The sequence below is a fragment of the Carettochelys insculpta genome, chromosome 25, assembly GCF_033958435.1.
Source record: "Carettochelys insculpta isolate YL-2023 chromosome 25, ASM3395843v1, whole genome shotgun sequence".
NCBI classification, from domain to species: domain Eukaryota; kingdom Metazoa; phylum Chordata; order Testudines; family Carettochelyidae; genus Carettochelys; species Carettochelys insculpta.
Genome location: NC_134161.1, coordinates 962,805 through 980,249, shown reverse-complemented (window position 1 = coordinate 980,249; position 17,445 = coordinate 962,805). Strand labels below are relative to the sequence as shown.

Here is a 17,445-nt window from a genome sequence, read left to right as displayed (position 1 = left end):
TAATATTGATTCATTGTGCAGCTTTGGACAGGTCACTTCATCTGTGTCTCAGTTTTCCCCTTGGTATCACTGTGAGATCGATCTCCCAAGGCTGCTAAATCATAAATATTTCAAAAGTGATTTGAAGAGTCTGGTGTGGACGCCAAAGAACATACATGACTGAACAAAGACACCAATTAACCCTGCAGAACACAGAGCTCAGTGCGTTCTGAGATCCTAGTCAGATTTAAACAGATACTTTTCAGTAGACAACAAACCAGAACTCAAGCTGCCTGCACCACTTCATATCACTGACATGGCCACAGAAAAGGGCATGAATCCTTAGAGCCTGAACTCAGTGGAATGCTCTCCAGTGACTTCAGCAGGAGCTAGATCATGCCCTTGGATAACAATGATCCAAAGAGGAATCTTCAGTTTCAATCCAAATTGAGACAAGTCCCTCAGTCCATATGCCTCTCATAACCTGGTCTTACTCAGTCACAATCCAACAGAAATAAGATACCCAGAAAGAGGCTTACCCCTAATACTTCTGCTTCTCCTACACTGTTAGTAGTGAGTACAATTTACAGGTAGGAGGCATCAGACTGTTAATAACTTGGACTCTGAGGCACCTACTGAAATCCCCTGTATGTGTGGCCACTCAGTGATGTGTAAGTTAAAAACCATAATACCATTGTTCTAAACATAACCACAGGTTACAGGGCATCAGTTCAACCAACAGCAACATTATTCATTGACTTCACATTTCCTTTAACCATGTGAGACCAACTAAAACACTCAGGGGACGGAGACGGACTGAAGAAAGCACATTTCACAAGCCTATTATTCTCTAAAAGTAGTCTGAATTACAGACAAATCATTAGGATGTGAAAGTCTGTCTTGATTTCAGATGCAGACACAATCTACAGCACTGCCCAGGTGACTGCATGGCCTGTGGTAAGCAAGAGAACGGGTCAGGCTCTCACTCATTTCTTTCAAGTGCATTTTCCAGCTCCTTGGTGAAGAGGCTCTTTTCTCCAATCTGAATGGGGAGAGAGGAACATGAAGCCAATTATTAACCTAGTCATACACAGCCTCACTCAACAGAAAGGCAGGATGACAGCAAAGAGGTCATTTACCTTGGAAAGAGCGGTGTCCAAGATCTTGTCTCCAGTTGTTGACATGGCAACTATTAAAAGAGAGCTTTTTAAGAACAGCGCTACAGAGAAATCAGTTATGCCCAGACTAAATCCCTGTGAAGTACGCAGCAGAGGGGTACAGGGCTGTTACCTTCTAGTATAGGTGTGAACAAAGGCCCCATGGAACAATGTTAAGGAGGAGGAGTATTCTTAATCCCGCACTAAGCAGGAGTAAAGATTAGGTCTCCTGGAAATGTGCTGCCTTATTCCCAAGAGCAGAGAGTCTGAAAAGAGCAAACCATCAGCTAGTGTATCTGAGGACAGTCATTTTACGCAGGATCCTCATCACATTAACAAGACACTTTACTTTGAGCATTTTCTCTAGCCTCACTGCCGCTGCTGCCAGACAAGGTATCAGCAGCCATCAGCAGTGCAGCACTGAGCTGCCAAATACTCCCTATCCAATTTACATAGCTTTTCACCTTGCACTTATATTAATACCATTTTATACTTGCTCAAGATAGGAAAAGAAGCCTTGAAAATGAACATATCCGCTTAAATCCAGACTAACACATGGTTACCTCCACAGAATGAGAGTACCATAATCTATACAGAAACTCAATGCACAGGAGTACATGGAATCCATCCTCTCCTTGTTCTGCAAACATTAGCATCTCTTGCAAAATCACCTGATCCTAACTGAATGGAACTGATTCAGAATCTCCACTTGAACAAACACCACCATCTCTCTTCCACAGGCCAAAGGCTTCTCACTGAACACACTATACACCAAGCCATCCCACTCCAGCTGTTCCCTGCCACGGAGCAACATCTGAACACCTACCAATCTCAAAATGAAGGTGGAGGTATCGTTTGCGGAGCATTTCCACTACACTGTCTGTCTGAATCCGGGCCAGCTGCAGATAAAAAGAGAAGGAAGAGAGAAAATCTGAGCATGTGCTCTATACATCAGCTAAAGGAAGCTTTTTGTTCCTAGACATAGTCACTACACCCACCAAAGCTTCCAAAGCACAAGCATTAATACAAACGAACAAGTCTCAGCAAGGTGCTATACAAACCCAAACCCAAACCCTGAACAATGATCAAAACAGCCAACTGAAGTGCTGTCGTCTCTGCTTTACAGATGGAGAACCAAAAATATCTGGAATCACCTACCCCAGGGTCAGTTAGTCAGCGGTAGGGTCAAAACTGGAGCACTGTAGCAACATGGCAGACAAAACTTTTCCCAGGGCTCTATTTTAAGCACTGCTGCTGACTTCCTATGTTGTGTGGCCAGTGATTTTAGTTCTTCGTACCTCAGCAACAGTAGAAACTGCTCTTACCCACAGAACTGGAGGGCTCTGACTTACTACCTGAAGTGCCCTCACTGGGTGAAGGGAACTAGAAAAATACAATGATGTGCCTTTGTAATCTTTAAAGTAAAACACACTGGCTACGTCTACACTAGTCAAAAACTTCGAAATGGCCATGCAAATGGCCATTTTGAAGTTTACTAATGAAGCGCTGAAATACATATTCAGTGCCTCATTAGCATGCGGGCGGCCGCGGCGCTTCAAAATTGATGCAGCTCGTCCAGACAGGGCTCCTTTTCGAAAGGACCCTGGCTACTTCGAAGTCCCCTTCCTCCCATCTGCTCATAGGAATAAGGGGACTTTGAAGTAGCTGGGGTCCTTTCGAAAAGGAGCCCCGTCTGGATGAGCTGCGCGGCAGCGAGCCGCGTCAATTTCGAAGTGCCGTGGCTGCCCGCATGCTAATGAGGCGCTGAATATGTATTTCAGCGCTTCATTAGTAAACTTCAAAATGGCCATTTGCATGACCATTTCGAAGTTTTTGGCTAGTGTAGACACAGCCACTGAGAATTGTGGACAGATCTAGAGACCAGGTCCTGCAGTAAGAGACTCATTTTTACAATGAAGTCTGACTACATAGCCTGGTAACTCTCATCTCAGTGAGTGATGAGCAGTGTTCCCCTTAATTTTCTCTTTCCATCCATAGGGGGATAAATTGTATTATGTGCACCCAGGCATGTGCAGGTATGTACCACCGACAGAAACACATGCTGCCCGCTGCGGCACTCTGCTAAGCAATGAGGCAGCACCTGAATCTCTCCTGGGCAGCTGCCCAAGCGCTCGGCTTACAGGGAACACCAGAGATGAGCTAAATTGCACCATATCTGCTCTGTGCTTTTTATGAACGCTAACCTTTAATGGTGCTGTTGATTCTGTAGGGAGCCAGGAGTAAGATTTGTCTGTGGGATTTGTGTCCTATATGAGTGGCGCTAAGTCAGAAAGTTGTGCAGAAGGAGAACAGCAACTGCTAAAAATGCAACTGGATTTGAAGCCCGAAAAAGGCTCAAGTACCTGTGGATGGGAGACATTTAACTTACACTCTGGAAAGGGGAGAATCAAAATAATCTACCACCACTATACTATTAAAGTCTAAGGTAAAAGATCCCTCTATAGATGCAGACCTTGTGAAAGGCACTGCAGTCTAGTAGCCAGAGCTGAAGATGAACCACGAATCCTTGTTTCTAATCTTTGAGTTACTGATGCTCTGAGTGTCCCTGGGCAAGACAGATTTCCACAGCTGTAAAATGAGTCCAAAGGTTTGCTGGACTTTGTACAGTGCTATGAGATTCTGGCGAAAGGCAGAATCTAGAAGTGTTTATAACGATCATTCTTAACAGCAGCTTAGGAGATTGCACAGGGTGGTGAAAAGTGTCCCACCCTTCAATGCCTAGCTATCTCATTTCTAGCTTTGCACAAGTTAGAGCCATGCCTGTGCCGTTTATCTCTCTTTGCAAGCTGGCTCCTTGCAGCTGCAGCTAGATAGCAAGACCAATCAAATCCTGTATTCTCCCTTCCAGGCCTTTGTAAGTTTCAATGCAGACTAAGTTTTGCCTGCATGTAAGCTATTTGGTTGTTGAACATACCAATATGCAAACACAAATGGATTCTACTAAAAAGGGAGCGCAATCACCTCCCTGTTTCTGGAGCTATTCTGTGAGTTTGGTGCTGGTGATATGTGCCAACCGACGGCCACTGGGACTAAAGTTCCGTTTATTCAGAATGCATACAGTCCAGGCAGCAATAAGGCAAGTTTCCAAGCTCAGACTCATGGCCCATCCAATCAAGGGCCTAGCTTCAGGGATTGTCAACAAGGGAGTCTATTACAGTGCAACTCTGATGAAAGAATACAGTTACTGCTAATTTAGATACTGGCAAATATATCATTACTCCAGGCTAGGCTTACTTTCTGAGAAGGAATCAGGCTTTTTGGTTTGACTCATCTCCATAAACAAATACAAATACATTTACTTCTTTTTAATAATACTTTCTATTTAATAGTACTTTTAATAAGACTTCAAAGTGCTTTACTAATACGAAAGACTAAAGCCTCATGCACCAGTCTGTTGGTGAACTAGCCACCATGGTGAAAATGGTAGTACGGATAAATAGGGCCCTATTAAATTCACTGTCCATTTTGGTCAATTTCATGGTCATAGGATTTTAATAATTGTAAATTTAATTATTTCAGCTACGTAAATCTGAAATTTCACAGTGTTGTAATTTTGGGGGTCCTGACCCAGAAGATCCAGAGGAGGTAGTACTGCTACCCCTACTTCTGTACTGTTGCTGGCAGTGGTACTATCGTCACAGCTGGGCAGCTAGAAAGAGGTGGCAGATGGTTGTGAACGTGGTATGGTATTACACTAACTTCTGTTTGGGCCCTTGGCCAGTAGCTCCCAGTCTCCAGGGGTCCCAACTCAGAAGACAGGGTAAATGTAAGGGTGGGCTCCCTCACAAATATTCTTGCAACACCCCTGCAGCCCCTGTTTGGGTCAGAACCCCCTACTTTGAGAAACACTGGTCTCCCACCAGGGAATCTCGATAGGATAGCGTAAAAGCACACAAAAGACTAGACTTCATGGTCTGTGATGCGTTTCTTGTGGCCATGAATTTCATAAAGCCTTACAGATAAAGAACAAATTGTATCCGTTACTTTGGGTGTCCAAACCTTTAAATATCTGGAACCTAAGTTGCATTTACACCTTCTAACTTCAGTTAGGAGTTGAAAGAGCTCAGCAAATCAGACAATTCAGTAGCTAGGTGTGTATGTTTGGATACCCAAGGTTAGAGGCCACTTTTGGAGATGTGGGTCTAAGAGACTTGCCGTAAGTACTCAGTTAACCAGTGGTAGAGATGGAAATAGAACAAGGAACTAGGGATTGGTAGTCCTTCACTAGGACCACTTCCCTATTTCACTTGATAGGTGCTGTACTTGGAAACTTGGTAGGTGCTATACTTCATTTGGGTTATCTGTAAATACTAGAGATGCACACTTATTTCCAGAAGGTAAGTGTGGTACATTATACTTTTACATTTGCAATTAGCCACCCCGATTTTCTACTTTTAGCAGATGCAGTGTCAAGGTCTCAAGTCACAGTTCTCTCCATTGTGAGCAAGAAGTCCTGTGGCACCTTATGGACTAACAGATATTTTGGAGCATAAGCTTTTGTGGGCAAAGACCTGCAATATGGCCACACTCGAACAGAAACTAATGCAGTAAGCAGAAGCTCACCTGACTCTTTCTGGTGCCCACTCGGATAACTTGTTTTTTCAGGCCATTTTCTTCCTACAAAAAAATGCATTTCATGTATTCTAAAAATAAAGGCAAACCCCCCAAATCTATAATTGTGTAGATTTTCTTTCTAGTGCTTTCTGCCAACTCAGATCACATTCTACTTCCCAACGGCATCTAAATCAATTACCCAACTGGCAATCATATCTTCCTCAACTGAGGAAGAAAACATTTAAGCTAAGAGAGAAGTGGTTTGCAAAGAGCATCAAGGCCTGTTGGGAGACATGCAGCACCTCCCAGGAGGTTGTGGCTGTCTCACAGTACTGGGCCCTACACGTCAGACCCACAAACACTACCAGTCATCGCACACACTGCTGTGAACGGTACTATTGATTTTCATAGCAAGCACTGGCAGGATTGCAATCCATATGTATTGTATTAAGTTCTTAAATGTTCGGCTAGTCACAAAGTCATTAAGAACAAACAATTAATTCATATGGAGAACTTTTCACTTTCAAACTCCTGAGCAAATGTTCAACTAAGATCTTATGGATGTCTATTAAAAATGATCAAACTTCTTCCTTACCAGCTTAGACCATCCAATCAGTAAACAGCAGAATTAGAGAGAACGTGTTATAATTCCTTTACTCTCTCATCCTCTCACTTTGATTTAGGCACTGCATTTTAACTAAGCCAAACAGTGATGAGATCCCAAACTTGGAAACATTTTACTTGCTTTTTTTCCTCCCCCCCGCCTAAAAATGGGAAAATAGTATTGTTTGGGTTTTGTTTCCTTCCCTACCTCAGAAACTTTAAAGGGCAAATGGGTAGATTTTAAGCCTGGCCTATTAAATTAGCTTGACAGATTTGCACAGCTGAAATACATGCAATTTATTATGAGATATATAATTATTGGGTCCCAAAGAATGCAAAACCTGTTTTTACCTGACCGTTCCTTGGTGTCAGGTTCTCCATCGCTACAGACTTTTCCAAATCCAACGCCTGTTATATGAAAGAGAAGAAAATGCTCATTGAACTGGGAAAGAGAAGAAGGAAGCTATTGCCTGTGCTGCCTAGGACAATGTGTGCTGGACCACATGCTAGGGAGGCAGGGCAGTTCCGTTTGTGACCCAGACTCTTCTAGTGTAGCCTGGGCATATAGATAAGAGGTGAAAGACTCACTACAATATGTGCTGCACTAGGAGATTGGGAGGAAAAGACCTTCAGAGAGCAGGGATGGGTGTGACCAGCACTTAGGAAGGGAGTATATAGTGTGTGTGTATATATATATATATATATATATATATATATATATATATATATAGTATATAGACTAGCATGGCTTTTTCTCTGTTACTTTGGAAGGGAGGTTACTAGTTCTGCAGAGAAGGAAATTCAGCAGCAGGAACCGCCTCTGAAGAGCTGTCCAGCTTCTGCATGAAAAGAACAATTGTGCTGAACCACTAGAAGAAGGGATAACAGAAGAACCCCTTTCCCTCAATGACATATTCCCATACTTTTTCGTGCCTGCTATTCCCCCAACTCTGTGTATGGCAGGTAATGGTCTGCACATCAAAACGGTCACTATGGTCTACACATCAAAACAATGGCTATTTTCGTAAGCGAACAATGTTAAATTTTCACCAAGGTACGCTTCTGGGGAGAAAGGAGACAAAACATGTGGCTTTATATACCAGCTCTAATGAACACCCATCTTCAAGGCAACAGAACACAATTTCTTTGCAACTATCACAATCTTTGGGGACAGACAAAAGGCAGTAAGCCAAGAGACCTGGGCTTTATCGAGAACTCTGCCACTGAGCTGCTGTGAAATGTTGAGCAAGTAATTTAACTATCCTGACTCACTTTTCCTTTCTATAAAAGGCCCCCATGCAAAGTGCACTTGTTTCTTTTAAATTGGACTGGTATTAAATAAGGTCTCATCTATTAAGGGGTGGGTCAAACCCTCCCCCTCATCTCTGAGCTCAGAAGTGATCTCAGCCCACTAGAAAACCACCTGTATCGAAACCTTTGACTGACAGCAAGAGTCATAAAAATACTCAAACTGTACACAAAACTGTACCTTCAGAGCATTAACTAACGTGGTTTTAACACCACCACTTTGGAATCATGTTGTCTTAATCTAGGATTCTGAATCCAGCCAGATGTTCACAGATTCCATTTATTAAATTATGCACAAGCTTTGTTTTCATAGTTGGCTAGGTCTACTCTTCAGCAGCATGAACAGCATTTATTTTCACTGGTGTATGGTTATACACCTAAAGAGAAATAGGAGAAAAAGAGTCCCACTCGATCACATTACACCAAGGCAGACAACTAAAAACTGACAAATTTTACAGGTGCCTGCATGCAAATACAAGAAGTATAAATGCTCAGTTGGGTGAAATTGAGTGCCTGGTTTTAAAAAAGAAAATCGCTGTAATAGGAATCACAGAAGCTTGGTGGGCTTATGACAAATCAATAGGACATTGCAACACCAGGACACAAAATATACAGGAATGACAAAGTAGGATGTATTGGTGAGGGAATGACATTGTGTAAAAGAAAGCACACAAACAAATATAGTAAAAACCTTCCATGAACCAAACTGTGCTGCTGAATCTCTATGGCTAGAAAATCCATGCTGGAATAATAAAAATACAGCAGTAGGAATAGACTACTGACCACCTTGACCAGAATGGTGTTGGTAATTGTGAAATGCTCAATAGTCTCAGAGGTGGAGTCATGTTAGTGTGCAGCTTCACAGATAATAAATTTGGTACTACAGGACTGCTTCTTACTTGTGAAATGCTCATTGAGTTTAGAGAGGCTATAAAACAACCCAATAACAACGGGGGATGTCAAACATCCCCATATTGATTTAGTTCACGCCACCAAAGAAAGGATGCATAAATAAAGTTTCTAGAGACCATTAGTGACTGCTTCTTGAAGCAGCTTGTCCTGGTACCCAAAAGGGTTAAGATAATTCTTGGTTTAGTCCTAAACTGAACACAGGATCTGGTCCAAGGGGGGAATATAGCTGAACCCTACAGTAATAGTGACCACAGTGTAATTAAATTTAACATGTTTGTAGAGAGAAAATACAAAATAAACCCACCAGAAGAGCATTTAATTTCAAAAAGGGGCAACTACATAAAAACGAGAAAACTAGTTAAATGACAGTCAAAAGTAACAATAACAAGAATTAAATGCCCGCAAACTGTACGGAATCTTTTAGAAAACCACCATAATAGATGTTCAAACTAAATGTATACCCAAGGGGGAAAAAAATCAACAACAGGACCAAAGAAGTGCCACCACAGCTAAACAAATTGAAAGAGGCAGTTAGAGACAAAAAGCCACATTTTTTGGAGGGGAGGTGGGGAAACCAATGTAAAGTCCTCATGGGGAAACATAAATTAAACTGTGGGAAGCCTAAAAATATAATTTGGCAGGCCTAATTAGCAAGAGAAACAAAACTAAACTGTCAATTTTTTAAGTACATCAAAGGCAGAAAGCCTGCCACCCTTAACAACCCTTATCCCCACCCTTAACAACCTTGTTATCCCCACCCTTGCTCTGGCTTATTTATACCTGGCCCTTCAGATTTCCAAGATCAGCACCTGATGAAGTGAGTCTGTGCTCACGAAAGCTCATGCTCAAAACTTTTCTGTTAATCTATAAGGTGCCACAGGACCCTTCGTTGCTGATACAGTTCTCGGAAAAACACCCACTCAATCAAAACAGCTAGCAGAATGTTAGGAAGCATTGGGAGGGGGAGAGAAGAAAATATGATGCTACAACCATATGTTGAATACTGTATACAGTTCTGGTTGCCACATCTCAAAACAGATGCAGTAAAAACTCAAAGTAGTGTAGAAAATAGCACAAAAGATTAGGGAATCGCAAGAGTCTTAATATGAGGACAGATTAAGAAGACTGGGACAACCATTCACCTTAAAAAATGTCTAAGTGGGGATATTCTGAGGTCATAAAAACATGGACGGGACAGAGAAAATAAATAAGGAAGTATTATTTACCCCCTCACATAACACAAGAACCAACAGTCGCTCAATGAAATTAACAAGCAGCAGATCTAAAACAAATCTAAGGAAGTATTACATTTACACAACATAGTCAAACTGTGGAACTCACTGCCAGGGGATGTTCTGATGGCCTAAGATATACCTGGGTTCAAATAAGAATTAGATGAATTCATGGAGGATAGGTCTGTCAATGGCTATTAGCCAAGATGGTCAGGGATACCACCCCACGCTCTAGGTGTGCCTAAATCTCTGGCTAGGAGAAATTAGAACTAGATAGGGACTAGGGGGTGAAGCACTCACTAACTGTCCTATTCTGTTCCCTTCTCTATGAAGCATCTACCTCTGGCCACCATCACAAAACACGATATTGCACCTAATGGATCACTGGTCTCACCCATTATGGCCATTTTTTGGTTAAACCACAATAACATATCTCTGTGTCTCGTTTCCTTACATCATATACAGCCCTCTCCACAGCCTCACAAACCAGCAAGGTTAAAGCTCTGGAAGAAGATGTCAAATTCACTCTGTAGAAAGGGCAAAATCTGGCTCAGATTTCAGAAGCTTCATAAACAGCAAAACATTTTTTAAATGAAATATTCGATTTATACTCAGATGAGTCAGACTCTCTGCTCTAGACAGCGACATCTTTGACATACTACACTCATTGTATAAATGTCCGAGGTGTTCGTAACACTACGAATACGGGTTTGCATAAAATACTAAAATGCCTGCCATGGCTCAGTTGTGCAGAGAATCCATCAGGTCATCTGCTGTGTAACTCACCTGACGGGGTTAGTTAAGTCATATCTCTTATTAGTCACGCACACATTCTGTCTAGTATCTGGGGAGCAACCTGGCAGCTATAACACTGCCAGCATACAGCTCACTTGTCCAAAGCACTGTCTTTTTATTCTCGTGTGGAGCCTTTACAATTCTGAAGCCATAACCCAGACTAAGAATGTGCCTTGCCTCTAGTTTGGGCTGAGTATCCTTCTTCTGAAACACGTGGATCTTCCCATCTTTCGTCAGCACATAGAGAGATCCCCATTCTGCTAAGACATCCATCACATCATCGAAGACCGAGCTATACACAATGACCTTGTTATGCAGGTCACAGACATTCAAGATTTGCTTGTCAGAGTTCTGTGGGTCACTCCCAGAACATTCTGATCTGGATACCAGAAGAAAGAGGAAGAGTTTAGCACACGTGCACCTGTATTTCTGAGCTACATGCTCAGTGTCTCCTGAACACAGTGAGAGCCAGGATAGCCAAAGTTTTTTCACAATAATTTGAGTGTGTCATGTTATTAGTCCCTTTGCTAGATGGGAAGCAGCCTACATATGTTATAAGAAGTGCTAGGGGATCCCACTGGATCTTGCTGGTGGTGCACACCACTATCCCAGGAGCCATGGCTGTGACTTCCAGAGGCCATCAGCTCATCTGCTATACATCTCACTTGACAAGGTCAGGTAATCTCTCTCAAAAAATCATAGCACCATTCCTGAAGACTAAACTGTCTGACCTTTTGTTCAAATAAGATTATTTTAGCCAAAGCCTTTTTTGCAGTATTTTCAACCAAATCTTGCTGAGACCCTATTTTCATGAATGTAATCATGTTGCCTGATTACTTCCTAGGCGAAGGAAGAGAGGGTGGTTTCCTTCTCCCTGTTATAGTCTAGTAAACTTTTGAAGTGCATCCTTGGATAAGATCTTTCCCTTACACACACCTGATGAAGAGGGTTTCACCCACAAAAGCTCATGAACTAATAAATTTGTCAGTCTCTAAGATACGACAGGACTGCTTGTTATTTAGGAACCTACAGACTAAGCGGATCCACCCCTCTGAGACCATTTTCCACTGCTGTTCTTCTTCTCTTAAGCCTCACAGTCCTCTTTCTGCATTTAGCTCAGACTGTGGATTGTGAATAAGACAATACTCAATTTACATATCAGACAGATAAATTCCTTTGGAAGAAAAACAGCTCTTCTCCTTTGCTTGTGATTAACCCCTTGATACAATCAGAATGTATTTCCAGTGGTTATATGCAGAAATACAAATATTAGACAATTCATAATATGAGTGAGAATTCAGGCCTCATGCTCATATTTTATTTTATTCTGATATCTACTCTGCTGTCAGGCCTAACACTTCTAGTCAAATTCTACTTTTGTAGTGAAACTTTTCATTGTTTAGCTTTAGTAGTGACAGTTTGTATGACGCGCGTGACAAATCTGCTCAAGTTATATGAAAGCTGAGGTATGTCCACTTCCCACTGATGAATTAGTGAACCAATTAATAAATTACATCATACATTCCTGAGGTACCATACTGGGGAGGGTTTTGCTCTGGTACCTTACTCAGAGATTCAGGAGTGCAACATTTCCCAAATGGTGTTCCACGGAAACCCGGCGTTCCGCGAAGTGAAAACAAGGGTTCTGTGAGGAAATTCCATCACAACAGCTGACTCCTCTGAGGCTCCCTGCCCTGCTGTCACTGAAACAGAACTAAATTTAATTGACCTACCAGCTGGCAGGGTGGTGGGATGGATCCAGCCATTAAACCAACTGAATTTAGCTGGATTATTTCAGAGGTGGCAGGACAGGGAGCCACAGAGAGCCCCTGACCTGCCCCACTGCTCACGCGGCCAAATCCCTCAGTGGCGTGGCTCGGCTCATCCCCACCAGCAGAACATCTCCATGCCAGCTTTCCTTCCGCCAGATGCATACGGCAATCTGGCCTAGGCTTCCCAGCCAGCACCACACGGGTTAGTCCTGAGGCCCGGTGTGGAGCTGCGGTGGGTTAACCCTGGAGATGAGGGCGATGGGTTAGCAGAATGTGGGGGTAAAGCTTGGGGACAGAGGGGTGGATTTGGGGCTGAGGTGGGTAATGCCTGGAGACGGGGGCCAGCTTTGGGGGCTGAGGAGGGCAGAGCCTGGGAATGGGGTTCCACAAAATTCTTTTGAGTTTAAAAGGGTTCCGTGGCCAAATAAAATTGGGAAACACTGAAGCTCTGGGAGCAGTCACAAAGTCTGGCCTGGTGTTGGGCTCTATATGCAGCTGTGCTGAGTGACAGTAGCAACTGGAGGGCTTGCTGCTGGTCACTAGCAAGGCGTAATGAGAGACAGGCCAGGCTGGAGAGAGTTAAGGGGGCACAGCAGTTCCACGATGCACACTGGAGGCATCCCATCACAACTACTATGAAAGCAGCAGGCCTCTTCGGAGGTACTGTTACAGACCAGGAGCTATCTCCCACTTTGGAGCAATGAGGCTCTGTATCACATCAGCCTTGCGCAACCAAGTGCCAGGAAAGCTGCAAAGAACTAAAATTGCACAGTGAATACATGTTAAAAGGACTCATCTGGTTCCCAGTGTCTTACTGTGGAGAGCTCTTCCGGTCCTTTGAAACAATGATGAGGTATCCCAGGTACCAGTGAACAATCAACTTCTGCCCCTCAAAAGGGAAGCAGGGGCCTCGTCCATCTGGCTGGTACAGATACACACACTCATTTCCTGCCACAATGAATTGGAGGTCCTGGGAAGGGTCGCTGAGGGCGGAGCAGCGTAAACCACAACCACGTGTGTCCAGCTCCAGACGAGGATAATCCTTCACTGACAGCAGATAGGACTACAAAGGAAATATGATTTTTCAGAAGTTACGCTGAAGAGCCAAGTCGTGATAAACAAACACGAACTGATATAATCAGTGGGCAAGAGTCTGACCTCCAGTACAGCTTTATCCAGCCAGTATCTTACCAGGATGTTCTCTGTAGTGACAACAAAAAGATGAGTGATTTTGCCCAGGTGACGGAATGCAAGGCCAGTAACTGGGTAACTGCCTTCATGTAAGATCTGGGTCGTAGTGTGTCGATCTTGTGTGATGTCTCCTTCTGTTAGTAGAACACTTCCATCTGCAAAACCTATTAAAGAAGAACTAAACTGTTTATCATAGAATCACAGGACTGGAAGGGCCCTTGAGGTCTTCTACTTCAGTCCCCAGCACTCGTGGCAGGACTATGTATTATTGAGACTATCCCCAACAGTTGTTTCTCTGCCCAGGTTTTAAAAATCTCCAAAGACAGAGATTCCACAACCTCCCTAGGCAATTCATTCCAGCGTTACATGCCATGTCAGCAAGTTTTTCCTAACGACCAACCTAAATCCTGTTGCTGCAATTTAAGTCCATTACTTTTTGTCCTACCCTCAGATGTTTAGTTCTATAACACTTTCCAAACAAATACTAGAACTAAGTCCAAAGCAGCTGCAGTCACCTGCATCTTCCTTGTTGCTTCCCAGAGAGATAGGCATACTGGGATGGTTCCAGAGGCTTCTCACTTCACAGACCCATGTATGAAACTCCCTTAGTGAGGCTACATCTACACTATGAAATAAAATTGACTTAAGAAATTTGACTTTTTAACTTCCGTCGAATAAACTCAAAGTTAATTGTCCACAAATGTTCCAGAAAGTTAACCCCCAGTTTCCTCCATGTCAATTAACTATGTCTCCATTGCCTTACCCAAGTTCAACTGCATAAGCAACGCACTGTGGGTGCCTATCCCACAGTGCTTTACCCTGTTGCATTCTGGGGGGTTTGTACCACTGGGTTGTAGGGGAAAAAATTGCTGCAGTTGCTTGCGGGGGTTTGATGTCACTATCCCAGAATGCAAAGCACTCTCCCAGAATACAGAGCACCCACTAACCACCCAAACAACAAACAGGAGATCGCACCATTTTCTCCAACACAGCACTAGCACAAGCATGGATCCTCAAACGCTTCAAGTCATCGCACAGAGCATTATGGCAACTTCCTGGAATCTAGTACACTTTATCTTTCAACTCGGAAGGCACTGGGCTGAGAGGATGATGATGTTGGAGAGGAAATCGCTCAACTGGAGGCCAAGAACTCAGAAATGCTGGCTGCCCTAGATGCAGGGCTGACAGTGGTGCAGCGGTTTTGGACTTGTGAAACCAGCACACACCGGTGGGACCACATCTTTTTGGATTCCTGGGACAACCAACAGTGCATGCAGAACTCTCACATGCACAAGTCCACTTAAATGGAACTTTGTGATTTGCCAGCCCACATCCAGAAGTGCAGCAGTCCAAGAATGGTGATGGTTCATAAACGAGTTGCAATCGCTCCATGGAAGCTTGCAAAGCTCGACAGTTACAGGTCAGTGGCAAATTAATTTGGGGTGAGCAAATCTATAGTGGGGGCCGTGGTGGTACACGTAGCCAGTGCAGTCTGTCAGCCTCTCTTGAGGAACACTGCGACCCTGGGAGATGTACAGGCCACAGTGGATGGCTTTGCTCCCATGGGGTTTCCAAACTGCGATGGGGCAATAGATGGCATGCGCACCCACCCCATGGCCCCGGACCACCTGGCCTCTGAGCAGATAAACAGAAAGGGGTACTTCTGGATGGTGTTGCAGGAGTTGGTAGATCACAAAGTTTGTTTCACCAACATCAATGTGGGGTGGTCAGGGAAGGTGCACAATGTGCACACCTTCAGAAATACTGGTCTGTGCAGAAAGCTTCTGCATGGGACTTTTTCTAGACCAAGAGATCAATATTAGTGATGTGGAGATGCCTATACTAATACTGAGTGGCCCTGCTTACCCTCTGCTTCCTTGCCTTATGATGTCATACACAGGTGCCCTGGACCACAGCAAGGATAACTTCAATTTCAGATGCAACAAGTGCAGAACAGTGGTGGAAAGCACCTTTGGCCAATTAAAAGCAAAGTTCAGGTGCCTGTTGACCCGTCTGGAGATTTCAGAAAGTAATGTCCCCACCACGATTACAGGGTGCTGTATTTTTCATCACCTTTGTGAATCCAGGCAGGAGAATTTTATGGGTGTCTGAAGTGCAGAGGCTGATGGCATGAGCAGAGCTTATTTGCAGCCGCATGCAAGGGCACTCTCCTATGCAAATACAGAGGCAGCAGCAATCAGGAAGACTTTGAAAAACAGCTTCATAAATGATTGGGCAGCCACAGGATTCTGCCATATTTCACTGTTGTAATACCACCTCCACTTCTCAAAATGATTTGTGCACCCCCACAATGACCAATAGCCCTATGGAATAACCAATAAATCAGAGTGCGTCCTTCAGAAAGAATACTTTTATTTGTGTGGGAAGGGGGTTAAGGTACAGGAAAAAGAGTGGATGTAAAGAGAGGATTATTTTCACAAAAAGAATGCTCATATTTTGGGGGGGTGGAAAGGCGAACGTTATTTTTTTAATTGAGGCACACACGCATGAAATAAGCCAGGCTTGGCACTCTGGGCATTGCGTGAGGGGGTCTCATCAGCTCCACTGGCTTTTGCAACCCTCACCCCAGTCCAGTTACCTCTGCTGAGAGCCCTCTGTGGACCTTCGCCTAGCAGCGGGCAGCTGTGCTATCAGCTCTCTCCATCTCCTCCCAGATCCTCTTCCGCGAGTCCCTGGTGAACGTTGGCGGAGCAGCGGGCAGATGTGCTATCAAGCCCTCTCTGTCCCTGCCCGGGTCCCTTTGCCGCAAGTCCCTGCAACGATTTGTGCACCTCACCATATCCAGGTACCAAAAAAGTTACTCCGTGGCTGTCATCAAAAGACTAAGTTTATTTGTGGGGGAGGAGAGGGTTAAGTGGCAGGGAAAAGAGGGGGTGTGAATGTGGTGGAATAGCCTTTTGCAGTGGCTCTTGGGGATAGAGCAGCGGACTGGCCTTACCCTCCCTCCCCACATTCGGGGACCGTGACGATGGGGGGTGTGGGCGATTTGTACTCAGAAGAGTCCGGGCAGCAGGGAGCAGAGCCCACAGTGCGGCGTAGGACATCCCTCTGCAGCTCCAGCATGGTGTGCAGGATCTTGGTTTGGTCACACATTGCTGTTACGAGCTATGCCTTGTCCTGCCACAGGTGCGCTGGTTGCTCTCTCCTGAACTCAGGCACAGGCTGCCACCACTGTGCTGTGTGCCTTTTGCTCTCAGTGGTTTTTGCTTGAGCCATGTGCTGCAGGGTAAGGTTGGACCTTCTGTGCTTCCTCACCCTGTCTCCCACACTGGGGATGCCTGCTGGAAAGTGAAGGTCAAAAATGAGATGCAATTCCTACAAAAGGGGTTACCCATGGAACGAATGGCTCTCTGGCTTTACAATCAGTGAAACTTTCTTTTTGCATGGCCGCTTTTGGTTTCTTAAGGATGACAAGAAATCAAACTCTGCATTGCACAAGCCATCACTCACCCAGACCATTTAACTGTTGATAGGGTAAGCTATTGTCCGCTTACCTAGGGGCAGAGGGAGTTTGGGGAGGGAAGTGTGTGGAAAGCAGGGGAAGCTGGCCAGTGTCTGGGCACAGGGGAAAAAATTTTTCCAGACATTCACTGGAGCAGTTCTCTGCAAGGAAAACTCACTCATGTTGAGCATGCCTGCGTCTGGGAGCAAGGTCAGCAGAGCCCGGAAGCTAGCTGGTGAGGGGGAAGGGTTCAATTCCAGCCGCACGGATGGCTGGGTGGAGAGGGATCCCTGTAAAATGCAAAGAAATGGAGGGGAAAAGTTTTCCAGCCACATGGCAGACGAAAAAGGTTTTTTGGTGGCCCCCAGAGCAACCCTCATCAGGGAAAAGGCCATTTAAATCAGGGATAGCCAGAGCTGGACATGACAGTGTGTGGGAGCAGGGTCCACAGAGCCCAG

The 17,445-nt window shown here is 44.4% G+C and overlaps 1 protein-coding gene across 4 annotated transcripts in view; it reads right to left on the bottom strand.

The window, feature by feature from the left end:
• HMBS (hydroxymethylbilane synthase) overlaps positions 1–17,445 on the bottom strand; it is a 49,706-nt gene that overhangs the window by 17,219 nt on the left and 15,042 nt on the right. For 3 of the 4 annotated variants that reach the window (XR_012642500.1, XM_074976699.1, XM_074976700.1), the window contains exons 4-11: positions 13,525–13,688; positions 13,149–13,396; positions 10,739–10,940; positions 6,666–6,722; positions 5,721–5,774; positions 1,963–2,035; positions 1,119–1,168; positions 966–1,021 (exon numbers count right to left, since the gene is read on the bottom strand). Coding sequence is in view for 3 of the 4 variants with exons in the window: in XM_074976699.1 (XP_074832800.1) it covers positions 966–1,021; positions 1,119–1,168; positions 1,963–2,035; positions 5,721–5,774; positions 6,666–6,722; positions 10,739–10,940; positions 13,149–13,396; positions 13,525–13,688 (904 nt within the window). In the remaining variant the exon portion in view is untranslated. The remainder of the gene's footprint in view (positions 1–965; positions 1,022–1,118; positions 1,169–1,962; positions 2,036–5,720; positions 5,775–6,665; positions 6,723–10,738; positions 10,941–13,148; positions 13,397–13,524; positions 13,689–17,445) is intronic. The other variant, XM_074976701.1, reaches the window with a different exon arrangement.